Here is a 17,403-nt window from a genome sequence, read left to right on the forward strand (position 1 = left end):
GCCAGCACCAAACCCGCCGCTGCGAGAGAGGCCGGGAAGGTGACGCCTCCCCTGTCCTTTGTTCCCTGTCCCCTGTGTCCCGCAGCGTTCCGGCGACCTGACGCCCTCTCCGCAGCGCTTCCACCCCGCGCCCCTCCTGCACGCCCGCCTCGGGGCCTGTGCACGCCCGCGGCCACAACCGGGTTTCTGCTCCCAGAGTCCGCGGAGGGGGCACAGACACAGACCAAACCTCGCGCGGAGACCCGAGAGGGGCGGCAGCGGAGACGCGTCCAAGCCACGTCCGCACACGCAGCCTGGCAGAGCGGAACAGTTCTCTGCGGAGCCGGGGCTGCGAGGGGCTGGGGGACTTCACAGAGGAGGTGTCCGCAAGGATAAATAGGAATCCAGGGAAGGGGCCGTTCAATCCGGAGGGAGGCCCACAGTGCCTTCAGACCTTCTGCGGCGCAGGCCTTCGCTTAGCTACATGGTCCCAAACTGTTCACCCATTGCCGTCGCCCACAAAATCAGTAACAAGAGCTGTCTAGGGGCATCTGGCTAGAGGGGCACCTGGCTAAAGGGGCACTGAGCTGGCTCAGTCCGTAGAGCACGGGACTCTTGATTCCAGGGTTGTGGGTTCAAGCCCCTCTTCTGATGCAGAGCTGGTATGAGAAAGAAACAAAATTTGTTTAATGAAATGCTGTTTTACACTTTGAAGTAGACCAATATTTCTCGGTTTAAAGTGGGAAAAAAACCGCCTGGAGAGATTCCTAAGTCCCACCCTCAGAGATACTAATTTAATAGGTAGAGTTGGGGCCTAAGAATTTGCATTCAGGTCCTGCTCCTCTGTGGACCATCCTTTGAATAGCCTTGGGTTAGACAATTTGTATGATTGCTTAACAAAGAGATATGAGATAAAACTAGTTCTTAATAACCTCTTAAAAACAGGTGGATTTTTAAAATCAATGATTTGCTAATCTATCAGTGAGCCAGGCTCCTTTTGTGTCTTCTTTTAGGAGCTCTGTCCTTTAGTGGAGCCATACTTTGGCTTCCCCGGGTTTTGTCCGGGGAATAGGATAGGGCGGGGAGGGAGAACAGATGTTCTTAAAAAGTATCCTAAAGACCAGAGGCAAAATCATCAAATGAAGGCTATTTCAGCACATTAAAATATGGTGCCACTCCTATTCTTCCTAGGGCTGTAGAACAGTAGTCCCTCCCAACTTTCCAATAAACCTTGTTCTTCTGTACCTTTGTGTGTTACCATATTATTCCACTGTATGGAATATCCTTCTCCCCCTTTTCTCCTGCCACATGATTACTTGTTCTTAGAGACACGGCTTGAATGTCACCAATGCTGTGGACACATTGCAGTCTCCTGGGCAGAAATTATTATTTCTTTCTCTGTGTATGTATCCCTGGTACTTATCACAGTATCACATTGTATATATCCACCTTATACAGTGTCAGCCTCTTAAGGATGGAACCTATGCTTGTATTTCCCCTTATCTCCCTACTAGTCTTGGTGTCTGATGTATAATAAACATTCAAATGTTTGTTGAACAAGTGAGTGAAAAGCACATCCATACCCTTTTCCTTGTAGTGGGATATCTAACATGTAAAATCACCTCAGGAACAGAATACAGTTATCTGGTGTATAGATACTTTTATTTAAGCTTGATATTTTAGGGGCACCTGGGTGGCTCAGTGGGTTAAGCCTCTGCCTTCCGCTCAGGTCCTGATCCCAGGGTCCTGCATTGGGCTGAGTCTGCGTCTAACCTCTGCCCCTCCTCTCATCCTCCCTTCGTGCCCCCCCCCTCTTTCCTTCTCTCTCCCCAAAACAAATAAAATCTTTTCAACAATAAACAACATTTTAGATATTAAACACATTGGATTTGCGTTTTGTAATTGTGGATCTTGATTAAATGTTTATAAGGGGTAAATTTTTTCTGTTTCCCGAGCAGCCTCTCCTGGGGCAGAGATAAACACCTCCATCCTGTCCCAACGGCCTGTGCCTTCCTCGTTGAGCCTCTGGGAATGATGGGCCAAGGAATGACGGAGCTACATTCACTTGAAACTGCTGGCTATAGAAATAACAGTTGCTGTAAATCTTTTGTATTAATTTTCTTAGACATCATTTAAGTTGGCAAACAGGTCCTGCTAAGCAGCCTAGCAGACCTGCTGGCAAATATACCTCTAGCAGAGTGGAATTTGAGATACATTTCATGACCTACCTTGATTTTAAACCTTTCACTCTTAGGTATTCAAAACCTGTGTGATGAGAGAGGTTTGGCTTTAAATAATGGTATGGTTAGTGATTTTCATCTGAGCTCTATTATCGTTGAGCATGATGGGTCAGTCATTTGGGCTTTTGGGTTCCAGTACTTGCTTTATCACTTTGAGCTTTATGATCCTGGGCAAGGCATTTAACTTCTTTAAGCCACAAATGAGCATAAAATATGAGTAATACCTGCTCTTCCTATTTTACAGGTCCTTTCGAGATTCAAACTGGTGAAAGTTCAAGTGGTCATAAACTGCAAAGCATTGCACAAAAGAGTATTGTGATTTTTATTATTTATTACATGTTTTATATAGTATGCATTAATTTATTATAATCGCATTCTGCATAGACACAAATGGAAGTATTTTATCTTAATTTATTATAATCATTATCTGAAGCTCGCCCTTCAGACATCTGTAGATATCCATAAAAATCATTTGCTTTGTATCTTTTGGATTTATATGCCATTTAGGAAACAGTTTTCAAAGGTCACATCTAATTTGCTGCTTCCCGCACTTTACCTAAAGCAGAAGATTACCCCAACTTGTGGCTTATCCTGCGTAACTAACACACTTGTGAAGTCAGGTCGAAGGCATGAGTGGGCCAGCTCTAAACTGTCATATAGCAGAAGGGAGTTTGGGAGGTTTTGCTGTGAAGTCTCATTCTTTTGTGCTGCCTTTAGTCAGCTGCTGTTTGGAACACTCAAATGGAAACAAATGCTTCTTGTCCTGGCCGTCAAGGGAGGCTTTTAGCAGCTCGAGGAGCCTCATGAAGGATATTTATTTATGACCAGCTGTACATGGGGCACTGGCAAAAAATTTTGATCCCCAAGACTCAGACCTTGTCTGCCCCAAGGAGCCCACAATTAAGTTACTGCTATTATAGATAACAGAAATGCGAATAAAAAAGAACACAAAGTAATTTTTTAAAGTCTCACTTCAACAGTCATGGGTGTGTGTATGGAGAAGAGTGAGATAGGAACAGGCCCAAGGAAGAGGTGTTCCCAGAGAGAGAAATGCACTGGTGAGGAAGAGCTAGAGGAAAGGGGATGTGGGGGTGTGCCTCTTCAGCCCGAGTGGTCAGGGCCAGACTGTGCTAGAGCAGCTGATCCTGGGTGAGTCATGTATCCTATCCTTTCCAGGCCCGAGTTTCCCTTTGTGTGATAGGGGAGACTAAATGTTCATTCCAGATATAAAATCTCCCAGTTTCCTGATGCAGGTTCAAAACTATATTGACTTGAATGTCAGTTGAGGGTGGCAGTTAAGGGTTCTGGAACTGGTATGTTTGGTTCAGATCCAGCCCCCCACTTCTTGCCTGTGTGACCTTGGGTGATTCCCTGGACTGCAATGGGTCTGAGACTCCCCCAACACTGGGAACAGTGGCAGAGAGCAGATGTCAGTACATGTGAGCCATTGTTCACCTTGATGTACCCTGACAAGATGTAGGAAGCTTTTGGAGCTAGGCAAGCGCATTGGCAATGTAGAACTATTTGTCTTCTGGGTCATAGTGAAAAATAAACAAAAAGTTTTAGCAACTGGAAAGAGACATGCTCCCCCAGATTGTATTGCAACCGTGGGAATGCAAGAACAAAGTGGAGGTTTTAGGGTGGAAGGTGTTAAGGTTAAGGAAGGTTAAGGTGTCAGATCCCACAGTTCTAGGTTACCTTGCTAACTGATGGCAGTGAGATCCTCCTCAGGTGTGCTTTGTGGCTTCTAATTAAATCCTTAGATAGGAGGCTAAACCAATTTGAAATTTTGTAATAGAGCAATCTCATCAGAGAATCCTACTGTTACATAATTATATTAGCGTTTTCCAGGTTGGCAAAATAATTCTCTCCAGTTCTTTGCTGTATGGAGAGGTGCCCCTGTGCCCCAAACTGAACTCTTTTGGTCCATGCCTACTCTCAGAGTGTGAGATGAAAGATTTTTTTTTAAATAAAAATAATACTGAGTGAAAAAAATAAGAGAGGAAGGACAGGTATAAAAAGGGTCCCTAAGCAGATGGGGATCTCCCAAATGCCTGAGCGAGGCGAGGCTTCTGCCAATTCAGGACCTCGGGAGAGAGGGGACAAACAGTAAGTAATGTGGACTTATTCCTCATGTGCAAGTTTTCACCTCTATTATCTCATAACTGGGGCCCAGAGTACTTAGGAAGCTTGCCCAGGTCATGTAGTTAATGAATGGTAGAGCTGGGACCTGTCTCACTGCAAAGTCTGTGCTCTTTCTTCTCAGTCATTTTTCCTTAACCCTTTCTGCTCTTGTTCAAAGAATTTCAAGGCAGGAATAATGAAAACTGATTCTTCAGAGCCTTTTCTTCTGAGGAAGCCTTGAAGATGGGGTTTATGTCAGTTAGAGAGTTCTGCTACTTTGAAGTCTTTCTATATCGCTCAGTTTAGGAACATGTAGCTGGTGATTTTGCCTGGCTCTTCAAGCTGGTGTCGCAAGACTACACTCTATGACAGGCTAACATGCTATGAAGTCCTGACATAAGCAAATAAAAAGAGGCGACATTATGAGCACTTAATAAATTCTGAGCTTTATGATAGGTTTCCTTTAAGAAGCACTATAAAGTTGATATTATGGTCTCTCCGATTTCATAGGCAAAGAAACTGAGGCAGACAGAGGTTTGGTGAATTGCTCAGAATCACCCAACTAAAACATATCAGATACAGGATTGAACCTCGGCCAACTGACCTCATAGTACACACCATTAAACACTGCTATGCTGTGAATGAGTAGGGGAAGGGGAGGGGTGAAGTAGAGGCAGTGGAGTACTGTCCGTGGGATGGGGGGGCTAGGAAGTGGGGAAACCCTGATTTATAGCAATTGTTGATTTCTATTATGTAAATATTCCCAACACGGCCAGTTTCAAGCTACTGACCTGATGTCAGCCGACTTGTAGATTAAGAGCTGGTTACAGCACATCACTGAAGGGCATTGCCTAAGAGACTAGCTGATAAAGAGAAAAATAAACTTAGGCAAGTTATGCCTGAATACGCTTGATTCTAGTGAACTGGAAAGTGTGAGGGGTGAGGAGGTGAGAAATGAGGTTGGCACGTAGAGTGGGATCAGAGCATGCCACGTTCAGATTTTTCTCTGTAGGAACTTAGACGTCAGTGGACATTTTTTTAACAGCCAGGTAATGATTGGCTTTTCAAGGTTAGCACTCTAACAGCAGTACGCAGCAGGTAATAGAAAAGGAGCTCTCTAGAATTCAAGTTAGTAGGCAAATACAGGAGATAATGAGCATCTAATCAAGTCAGCAGTGTGAGTTGGGGTAAAGACTGGAAGTGGAACAAGGCTCAGAAAACGTTGGCAGGTGGAATTGATGTGAATTGATGATTGGATATCACATGAGAGAAGAGAGAAGCGGAAGAAATTATGAAGGTGTCTAGCTTGGAAGCTAGATTTATGGTTAGATTATTAATTGAGAGTTTAATGGGGTTGCTGAGTCAGAGGTGGAGAAGAAGAGTAGAACATGTTAATTTTGATGAGCTAATAGGCCAGATCCTGGAGATGGTTGGAAATGTAGATCTGGAGCTTAAGAATGGTAGACCAGGGACTGAGATAACAATTTAGAAGTCTTTAGCATTTGGATAGACGTCAGAGCCTTTAATTTAATAATCTGCTGGACATTGAGCCATAATAGTAATTGACTTGCTTAAGGAAAGCAGGAGTTGTAAAGCTGAATATAATAAAAATGCAGCCTTGGGGAACACTGTCACGTAAAGGGCCAGTGGATAGGAGAGGAAGAAACGATCAATAAAAGAGCCCCTTCACCCTTCAAGGAGTTAATATTAGTGTGGCAAAAGAGGTAAGATATTGGAGAAGTTAAAGGAGGAGAGAGTTTTAAGGAAGAGCAAATTATTGTTAAATGCCCACAGAGAAGCCAAGTAGGTCATTGGTGTGGGCAGTGAGGGTCGTGGGGTCATTGGTTAACCTAATAAGGCTTTTATCAGAGGTATGGGGCTGGAAGCCAAGTTGTAATGAGTTGCCTTGCAAGAGAGCAAGCAGTCTTTGAAAAGGCGCTGTCTTCTTTAGGGTAAAGATAGAACTGGTCTCAACAAAAGTCAGCTTCTAGAGGTTCATCTAGCTTTCAACTTCTAGAGGTTCATCACAGCTTCCTTCCCTGCCTACAGCAAGCTCACCTTCCATGGCCTCCCCGAGGGCCCACCCTTCCATCTCTTTCCCAGATCCTTTTTTCTTCCTCCAGGGTCTCAATTCACTTGTCTTTTTTTTTCCCCCCTCCTGTGTAACTTTTCTCTCCCCTGTTCACAGCCTTTTTCCCTACATCCAGGCTCAAGTCTCTCTCATCTACAGCAAAACAAAACAGGTTTTCTTCACTCGCCCTCAGCTTATTACACTATAGCTTTCCTAATCTCTGCAGGGAAAGTACTCCTTCACCTTCACTCTGTTTCTGTCCTTCTACTCCCTTTGCAAACCATTACAGTCTGTCTGGCTGCCAGTCCCATCTCTGTAACTAAACTGGCCTTACTAGGTTCACCAATACCCATGTTCACTGCCAATACCCATGACCTACTTGGCCTCTCTGTAGGCATTTAACAACTCGCTCTTTCTTGAAACTCTCTTCCCCCTCGACTTCTCCAGTCTCTTGATTCTCTTGCTATGCTAATAATTAATTCTTCCTCTTTCTTGAGGGGAGGCAGATCTTTTAAAGATCGGTTCTTTCTCTTCTGCCTACTGTCTGCTTGAAGTGATGATGAGGTTTCAGTTTTTATTTTATTCAACTTTACAATTTCTGCTTTCCCTAAGCAAATTGACTTTCCCTCTCTAGTGGGATTTACTACGTAGCCTAAAGCTTTCCAGAAACAGTGCTCAGACAGTCCTGTCCTTTTATCAGAGTTGGGTTGATATGGAGATCCAGCCGTCAGCAGGTGAAGGAATTATTTTTATCCTTGTAATCTGGGTGGGAATAAGAAAGAAGACTTCGATGCCTTTCCACCCTGTTAGAGGAAAGTGTTGTAAATATCTGTGAAGCGAAGTGTGGGTGGTGGGCAGAAGACTGAAGTGTGGAACAGCTGCCCCACAACCACAAATATCAGCGCGGAACTTGCAAATGGTGGTTCTCAGCCCAGATTTGGCATACAGACGTGGTTTTTTTTTTTTTTTGTCTGAAACTTAAAAATAATAATAATCTGAATCAAAGCATTAAAATCAGAGGATTTTCCTTAGAAGTTAAAGTCTCAGAGAAAGTGCAAAGAACTGTGAAAGCTTGAGGAGAGATGGAAATTTGGGGAAAGGGAGGGAATCAGACAACATTTAAATTCTTGACCACTGAAGTTCTCAGTCCATCTTTTACCCACCCTTGCATTCTTATAGCATGTAGCAGAGTCTTTACATAGAGTAGGTGCCTAATTAATACTGTTGAATTTTAGTTGTCTGACTTTTTTTTTAATTTAATTTTATTTTATTTTATTTATTTGACAGAGAGAGATCACAAGTAGGCAGAGAGGCAGGCAGAGAGGCAGGCAGAGAGAGAGAGAGGAGGAAGCAGGCTCCCCGCTGAGCAGAGAGCCCGATACGGGACTCAATCCCAGGACCCTGAGATCATGACCTGAGCCGAAGGCAGCGGCTTAACCCACTGAGCCACCCAGGCGCCCAGTTGTCTGACCTTTTGAAGTTTCGTGCTGCAGACGTTGTGGGTTTTTGTAGAAAAAAATTTCTGCATTAGTGAATCACATGTGATCTCTACAGTGGGCTTAAGTGTGAGTCTATAATTTATGTGGCAATAAAAAAATCCGCACTTAAAATATACTCAAACTTTACAGTATTTGAAAAATATGATCATAATTTTCATGCAGATATTCCATGAATTTTTTTTTCCTGTAATAGGAGGGAAATAGACCAGAATCCAGATAGGAGAATTTAAAACCTGTTTGAAGGCAGGGACGCCTGGGTGACTCAGTCGGTAAGAGTCTTCCTCTAGCTCAGGTCCAGATCCCAGGGTCCTGGAATCAAGCCCTGCACTGAGCCCCTGATCAGGTTCCCTGCTTGGAGGGGAGCTGCTCCTCCCTTTTACACTCCCCGCATGAGCAGAGGGAGGGGCAGAGGGAGAGTGAGAAGCAGAATCCGTGCTAAGCAGGGAGCCCAATGACATGAGGCTCAGTCCCAGGACCCCCAGATCATGACCTGAGCTGATACTTAACAAACTGAGCCACGCGAGCACCCTCAAATGAACTTTTTACAGGTAATTCTTTTCCTTCTGTTTAACCCGTACTAATTTCAGAACTTGGTAATTAGCATGGTCCTAAAAACAAATGTACATGAGAAAAATGATAGTCTCATCTTCCCTAGAAATACTGGACTGTCTGTCCCTGGGCCTTCATTTCTTTCTGCAATGATCTCCTGGATCAGGGGTATTTTAATAATAATAATAACAACCACCACCACCACCACCAACAACAACAACAACTCATATAAGGTTTAGTATATGCCAGGTGCTATGCTAGGCATTTTTACCTTCTTTAAGCTTCACAACAATCTTTTGAAGTAGTTGGTATTATTATTTCTGTTTTATAGATGAGAAATCAAGACACTCAGAGGTTTACTATTTGCCCAAGATCCTACCCCTGGTAAGTCAGGGAGCCGGGCTTTTCACTTAGGCACCCTAGGGCTGGAAGTCTGTGCTGTTGACGTTGGCACTATATGTGACTCTTAGGTCAAGCCTTTTATTTCCACCCTCCCCTCTGCCTTCACTTCCCTTATGTACATGATCTCCCCGTGGGTCTCTGAATTACACCACTTGCCCGGCACTTTTACATCTTGGTTTCCAGCCCTTTTCTTTGCTTCCCATCCTTCATCTTCCGTTAAGCCACAATTTAGGCTAGAAGCCATACTGAATTTCATCCCAGGAAGAACAAGCAGAAGTAATCAGCCACAGCAACTTCTTTCAAGATATGTCTCCAAAGGCAAAGGAAACAAAAGCGAAAATGAACTTTGGGGACTTCATCAAGATCGAAGCTTCTGCACAGCAAAGGGAACAGTCAACAAAACAAAGAGGCAACCTACGGAATGGGAGAAGATATTTGCAAGTGACAGTAAAGACAAAAGGCTGATATCCAGGATCTATAAAGAACTTCTTAATCTCAACACATACAAAACAGATAATCATGTCAAAAACTGGGCAAGAGACATGAACAGACACTTCTCCAATGAAGACATACAAATGGCTATCAGACACATGAAAAAATGTTCATCATCACTAGCCATCAGGGAGATTCAAATTAAAATCACATTGAGATACCACCTTACACCAGTTAGAATGGCCTAAATTAGCAAGACAGGAAAAAACATGTGTTGGAGAGGATGTGAAGAAAGGGGAACCCTCTTACACTGTTGGTGGGAATGCAAGTTGGTGCAGCCAGTTTGGAGAACTGTGTGGAGATTCCTTAAGAAATTAAAAATAGAACTTCCCTATGACCCTGCAATTGCACTCCTGGCTATTTACCCCAAAGATACAGATGTAGTGAAAAGAAGGGCCATCTGTACCCCAATGTTTATAGCAGCAATGGCCACGGTCACCAAACTGTGGAAAGAACCAAGATGCCCTTCAATGGACGAATGGATAAGGAAGATGTTGTCCATATACACTATGGAGTATTATGCCTCCATCAGAAAGGATGAATACCCAACTTCTGTATCAACATGGATGGGACTGGAAGAGATTATGCTGAGTGAAATAAATCAAGCAGAGAGTCAATTATCATATGGTTTCACCTATTTGTGGAGCATAACAAATAACACAGAGGACATAGGGAGATGGAGAGGAGAAGGAAGTTGAGGGAAATTGGGGTGGGGGAGACAAACCATGAGAGACTGTGGACTATGAAAAACAATCTGAGGGTTCTGGAGGGGCGGGGGGTAGGAGATTGGGGGAACCAGGTAGTGGATATTATAGAGGGCACGTATTGCATGGAGCACTGGGTATGGTGCATAAACAATGAATTCTGTTACACTGAAAAGAAATTAAAAACAAACAAACAAAAAAAACAAAAAAGGAGAATTAATTCCTTCATTCTCTGGGCTCCTGCAGCCTTTTGTCTATCTCCCTGACTGCTTGTGTTACTTAGTTCACAGACATGAGCTATTCATTTGCAGCCCTTGTGGAGTCTCGTCTGCTCTGGAGAGTGTCTCTTTCTCCCCCGTCAGCCTCCCTGACTTCCTAATTTACATGTTGAGTGAGTTAACAGAAAACAACCCCATGCACAAACATAACAACTAACGTGTATATTGATTAAACAACTAGTAGAGCTTCTGCTTTGCTTCCCTTGATTGTTGTTTGTCCTTCCATCTTTGGCCATCATGCCTGGGTAGGGAGCCAGTGGCTCACCTTTTTTGTTGTGTCTGGTTCTACCGTGGTGTAGTGGGTACCCTCATCCCTTCCATGTTCTCAGGTAGAATTTCTCCCCTAGATCCTGGAATGGTTATGGGGGCAAGTTTTAAGACCTATATCACTGCCCTAGGGTACTTCAACTGGTCAATTCTCAACCTATGAGGCTCCAAAAACTTGGCCTGCTTCTCTGTGCTACTGGAGTTTTCCAGCTACTTCTAAAGAGATTTTGGGAAACTTTCTCAACTCAAGAATGTTTTGGGGGGTGGATCTGAATCCCACTTCACAAACTCAAGGATGCAAGAAATAAAACGTCATTTTGAGTCTACCTTTTTTTTAAAAAAAAATTTATTTATTTTACAGAGAGAGAGAGAGAGAGAGAGAGATATCACAAGTAGGCAGAGAGGTAGGCAGAGAGAGAGGAGGAATCAGGCTCCCTGCCGAGCAGAGAGCCCCATGCGGGGCTCGATCCCAGGACCCTGAGACCAGGACCCGAGCAGAAGGCAGAGGCCTAACCCACTGAGCCACCCAGGTGCCCCTGAGTCTACCTTTTTAAGGTAGAACTTCATGCCTATAAATTTAGGTATTCCCCCTAAGTGCTATTTACTTTTAGGTTTCAGAGGGTCTTACAAAATGTTGAGGCATAATGAATGGGGAGGCCATCTGGGTACTCATCCTTGGCTCACATCATTGTTCCATGCAGACTTTGGTGTTTGAGTCCTGTGCATTGCCCTGGAGTATCCTTTGTTCTAATTTATAAGAACCCTCAGGTTCATTAGTGCTCTCCTCTATCCTCATTGGACCCTTGAGAGCATATAGTGGAACATGGCTAACAAAAAGGTGTTCTCAAGTGTATCTCCAAGACACTCATGCAGCCCTTCCTTGCCACTTTTATCCCTTTATTGGAGTATGGAATCGTTCAGCTGCTCCTGCACTAGTGGAAGCCCAAGGAACACTCTGAGGCCATTTGAGGCACCATCGTCTTAAATATATCTTGCAGCCACTCTTCCCTAGGGTCTGGCCTCCTTCCGAGGTTCTGTCTGGGCATGGGGCATATATCCACTGCTCTCAGATTCCTCAGATTATCCGGGGGCTGCTGTGTCTCAGGGATCTCTTCCAATATCAATCCACACATTTCTCATTTCATCTCCACCCTTTGTCCTCCCCTCTCCCACTTCCTAGTCTGGAGAATGATCTTCAGGTCTAGGAGACTTCTTACTCATCATGTGATCTTCTAAATCAATGCCTGTTTTTTAATTCTCCCAAGGATATAGGCTTTGAAAATTAAAATTATAAAGTCACTCCCACTTCTTTGCTATTTGTTCTCATACCTTTCCCTGAAGTAACAACTACAGAAAGATTCGGAAGGGAGGGGAGCAGCGAGAAGAGCTAATATTGGGGAGAAGAGAAAAAATACTGGAGAAAAAAGTTAGATAATATTTACAATTTTATCATGCCACATGATATCACATGCACATGCGAGAGTCATCCCATACTGAATAGGTCTACCCTACTCTAGCCCTGTAGGTGCTCGGACAGTGAGACGTGTTATTAACAATAGTAATAGTAAGAGTGGTTGGTGACAGATTACTGTTGGAGTGTCTCTGTTTTCAAATTTTGAAATAATCTTGGCATTCTCTGGAAGGTAACTATTTTTCATTCTCTGATTTATCAGTGCAATTCCAAACATGAGCCCGACTTTATTTTAGCATCTGTCTGACCCTATCTTACTCCTATCTGCTTACTGTCTTTCCCATTTAAACTGTCCTTTCTTGAGTCAATCCTTCTGCTCCTTGCCGCCCCCCCCACCACCCCGCAGCATTGTGAGCAATGCCGGTAGTTGTTCAGAACTTCCGTTAGTGCGAATGATGGTAAGCTGACACGGGGGAGGTATTTTGGGAAAAGCATAGACAAACAGAGTCGAGGCTTCATGCACTCAGAGCATGTGCAGTGCATAAAGGAAACCTGAGGTAGACCCTGTGTAAAATGAACAGTCTTCTCTAATCTGGCTTGTAAAGACAATTCACCTGTTTTACAGCTTTCCTGTAGTCGAAGAAACTCACATATACTTTGTCTTAAGTATTCAGAAGTCTTCATTTAACTTAAAAAAAAAAAAAATAGTCCAGAAAGTAACACAGCCAAGCCTGGGATTGCTTTGAAAACATTCATTATTTCATGCCTATCAAGCTTCTTGTTCTGTGAGAAATGGAATGGATCCTGTGTGTTCTTGGTTAATTGATAACGATATTGACAAGGATTTGTGTGTAAACTCTAGAAATGAATGCTTAATGAATGCAGTGATTCTTAGCTATGTCCTGGCAGAAATCAATATTCCCCAAGAAAGCTGACATTTTACCATGAAACTCAAATGATCATTGCCTTTTCCCGATTCGCCAAAAACCTTAATTTAATGGTTCGAAGTTTACGTGTGTGTGAATTTATTTCATAGCACACACATTTATTCATAGCAAGCACACTATTAGTTTTAACTTTTTCAGTAAATTTGGGCAATTGATGGATATAGAAATTGAATTATTTTATTAATGTTTATTTGCTGCTTATATTACCAAAAACAAATATTAATGAAATTTCTGGAGTAGCTTTTCATGGTTAAATTAATTGCCTGTTGTTTCTGTTTTTCATGAACATGGCAAATATAAATGCAGTGTTTTCCTAGTCTTTTCATGGCTGGGCATACATATACAATAATAATATCTTATATGGGACACTGGGGTAAGGTGCTCTCATGAGCTTGGCTCCCCAGGGGTGAGGGGATCAGAATTATAGCACATCAGTGTGCCGCAGGCCCTTACTGGGAAGCTGTATTATGCTGTATCAAAGACTTTTTATAGTCCTGATTTCTGCTACTAGTAACATTGTTTCCTTGACCTTATGATGGCATTCCCTATTTCACTAATCATCAGTGTTCTGTTTCATATTTTCCAGAAGGGCATTGTTACTCTCTACCCTAGGTTGGAGAGCCACTAGGAGATACAGTATCTAAATTCATGCCCCTGTGCCAGGAAAGTTTCCAGTCATTCTTTAACACTTGTGAGCCTCTCTGTTGGACTAGTTCCTGGCTACCTGATGGGTTCCAGTTCTCTGGATTTGAAACATGGCCATTAAGCCTTACAGGGAGGTCAGTTTTATAAGTATTTGCAACAGGAGGACCTTGTATAAGATGTGGAAAGAGGGGAGTACACTCTATAGGGTCTTTGCTGGGTAGGTGACTTGGGTCTCTTCTCTCTTTGTTCCTTCTCCAACTAGATAACGTCCTGCAGTCAGTTAATGCAGAGCTCAGTGCCCTTGGGTTCAAAGAGGAAGTGATGTCAGCGTGTTTATTCCTTGCGCATTTCTGTAAAGCTCCTGGTAATGTCTGAGGTTCTGCTTCTCAACACTGGGGCCAGAGTTTCCTGTGCTCCTGGCCTCTCATACACTCATTTCTTTCCTCACTCTCAAAACAACAGACATGCTGTAGTTAAGTCATGCTTGTAGTTAGAGTAAATATGAAACTTCCATATCTTTTATTTGCATCTAAAGAAAGTATTCTTCCTGTATTCTTAGCGTGTTATTAGAACTGTGATGTGCTGATTGAGAGGGGGAAATAAAGGACTAAAACCTAAAATTCACAAGTCCCACAATTACCACTTAGCCAGCTCAATGCTCATGTTTGTTTAATTTCTAAGTCTTCTTGATAAAATGGGAATGATGGGACCTGTCCAATGTCCCTCTCCAAGCTGATCCAAAAAATACAATCTCCTGTAGGAAAATACTTTGCAAACGCTTTGCAAACAAATCCAATTTGTTATTGGATTGAAAGTGGCCAGTGAGTCCTAAAGAGAATTGGCAGATGCTTGTAATAATTTAGACACCAGGAGTTGGTGAGGGTATGACAAAGCTGACTCGTGTTCTCCCTCTGTGTTCCTTCCCTCACCCTGCAGAGCAACCTGATACACTCCCTGGGCCTGAGCCATCACCTGCTTGCACTGAATTTTATCATCATTTCTTTTGGCAAGAAAAGCGCGTGGTCATCGGCTCAGGTGAAGGTGACCGACACTGACTTTGACGGGGTGGAAGTCAGAGTGTTTGAGGGCTCCCCGAAGCCAGAAGAGCCTTTGAAACGCAGCATTATCTACATCCATGGAGGAGGCTGGGCTTTGGCCAGTGCAAGTATGTCCTAGTCACCTCCGGGGCTCTGGGGACTGTGGTTGGCCCTGAGAGAGATGTGCAATTGAGCTTGACTTCCTTGTTGGGTAAGGAGAGGAGGACCGTTTGATTTGGTTCCCTTGAATAGTCTCAGTTACTGCTATTATCCCAGCAGAATTATTCACAGGGTCTCCTTTTCACACTTGAAAATGTTCTGTCTTGGATGATTAACTGTATGATTTCCCTATGTAAAACTTTTGCCCATTTGTTTATTGCTTGTTAATTTGGGCAGACTCTTTTGAAAATAGGTCCTGTGACCTGAATCATCGGCTAACTTAAGTGAATTGCTGACAGAAGCTTTTGGCACCAAAACAAGTCAAAGTTTCACTGGGACAGAATATGAGGAAATGATCTGCAGCTCTTTTGCTGACTTGTGTTTTGAAGATAATTTTCTATGAAGTAGGACCAGTATTTCAGAATATCCATGTTAACTCATCCACATTTTACCTTCTTAGGAAACCAAAGATGAAAATATAAAAGGTGCATTAAAAGGAAACAATGTTGTAAAATTCAAGAATGTTCTTTTTGGTGTTTGATCCTTTCATGAGCAGAACACATTGAAAATGGCAGGCAGCCAAGTGGAACAGCCTAGCAGAAAGCATACCAAGGAGGTAGTAAGGGCCTGTAATTATCATGGAGCTACTTTCTCATCTTCAGCGCAAAGCTACTGGCATCCCCTATGATTTCTGTTTTTTGTTTTGGGGGTTTTTTAAAGTTTTATTCATTTGAGTATACTTCACGGGGCTCGAACTCATGAACTGAGATCAGAAGTCACATGCTCTTACAACTGAGCCAGCCAGGTACCCTGGCATCTCCTAGGCTTAAAGGTAATGACAACTTGTTTGAGCTTGTTTGTGGGTTTTGTTTATTTGTTTGTTTTAATATAGACTCCACACCCAACGTGAAGCCTGATGCAGGGCTTGAACTCACCACCCTGAGATCAAGACCTGAGCTGAAATCAAGTCCGATGCTCAAGTGACTGAGCCACCCATGCATCCCTTTTTCTGTGTTTTTATTTTTTTTTTTTTTTTTTTTTTTTTTTTTTTTTTTTATTTTTTTTTATTTTTTTATTTTTTATTTTTCCTTTTTCTGTGTTTTTAAATAGCATTTTTTAATGTGGCAAAGGCCCAAAAAGGATAACCTTTCTAGTAATCCCATTTCATATTCATCATTGATTCTTTTATTCATGGTTCGGTTCATGTTTTCAACAGATGTTTATGGACTATGTAGGTTTGTCCAGGACTGAGGGGTTTCCTGGGGTTCAAGACTTCCAATATTCGAACAGTTATGTGCAACACTGTATCTGTAGTTACACTAGTATGTGCTAGGGGATGAGGATACAGAAGTGAATAACAGAAATGATTGCATCTATAGTACTGGACACTTGCCAAGTGCTGCACTCCACTAGAGGCCAGGAAGTATAAGTACCAGGAATCACATGCATTACCAATCCACCTGGCCTCGTCTACATGATTTTGACTGATTACTCCTGCCAGAGGAAGAGCTCGGGTTGGAGACGCTATGCACGTGGCTATGTAGTCATTACAATTGTATTTGTCACTACATGTCTTTGGCTCCTCTTTCTAAGAAATGCTAAGACTTCCCAAACTTCTAATTTTTATGTGTTGGCTTAAACAGAATATGCTGTTCTTCAAATTGGAAGAATGCAACTGAATTGCAGCAAATGAAGGTATTAAAACAAAAATTTTATGGTTCCAAGGAGGAAACTGCTTATTTGCTGTGATTTTTGGAAAGGTGTACACTTTTGAAAGAGCTATAAAATTGGAATTAATTTGGTGTGTTTCATATAGTCTCTTATGAAATAAATGTCTATTACTTAAAAACACATTAAAAGGTAATCTAATGTGGATTTTCTACCAATTACATTTTATCAGAAACCAGATTTCATATTTGCTTCTGTATATGTAACCCTATAAATGAGACATAGGTTCACATTTGCTTTTTATTATTTTTATTATGAATAACTTAAGTCCAAGTCTAAAAGCAATCCACAGTGAGCAGAATTTAAAAATGGACACTCTAAAGTAAGTTGTTTAGTACTGATTGTTCCTTTGTCTCTTTTAGAAATCCGGTATTATGATGAGCTCTGTACAGCAATGGCTGAAGAATTGAATGCTGTCATTGTCTCCATTGAGTAAGTTAATAATCCTAATCATAGAGGGGCAGCTGGGTGGCTCAGTGGGTTAAGTGTGCTGGGCGTGGAACCTGCTTAAGATCTCTCTCCCTCTAACCCCACACCCGTCTACTGATTCCCTCTCCACCCCACCCCACCACTACCCGCCTGCCTCCCCGTGCTCACTCTCTCTCAAAAAGAAATACAGGATGCCTGAGTGGTTCTGTCAGTTAAGCGTCTGCCTTAGGCTCCTGTCATGATTTCAGGGTCCTGAGATGGAGTCCTGAGTCTGGCTCCTTGCTCAGTGGGGAGGCTGCTTTTCCCTCTGCCCCTCCCCCTGCTCATGCTCTCTCACTCTCTCATATAATGTTTCTGATACAACTTGCAATTTCTTTTTTTTTTAATTTTTAGATTTTTATTATTTTTTTAAAGACTTTATTTATTTATTTGACAGAGAGAG

General features: G+C 42.6%; 1 protein-coding gene across 3 annotated transcripts in view; it reads left to right on the forward strand.

Moving 5' to 3' along the window:
* The window catches only part of NCEH1 (neutral cholesterol ester hydrolase 1), a 57,279-nt gene that overhangs the window by 23,229 nt on the left and 16,647 nt on the right, over window positions 1-17,403 (forward strand). For 2 of the 3 annotated variants that reach the window (XM_059163465.1, XM_059163466.1), the window contains 2 exons: window positions 14,545-14,773; window positions 16,895-16,964. In XM_059163465.1, coding sequence (XP_059019448.1) covers window positions 14,545-14,773; window positions 16,895-16,964 — 299 coding nt within the window. The remainder of the gene's footprint in view (window positions 1-14,544; window positions 14,774-16,894; window positions 16,965-17,403) is intronic. The other variant, XM_059163467.1, reaches the window with a different exon arrangement.

Source organism: Mustela lutreola, chromosome 2 (genome assembly GCF_030435805.1).
Source record: "Mustela lutreola isolate mMusLut2 chromosome 2, mMusLut2.pri, whole genome shotgun sequence".
Classification (NCBI taxonomy): domain Eukaryota; kingdom Metazoa; phylum Chordata; class Mammalia; order Carnivora; family Mustelidae; genus Mustela; species Mustela lutreola.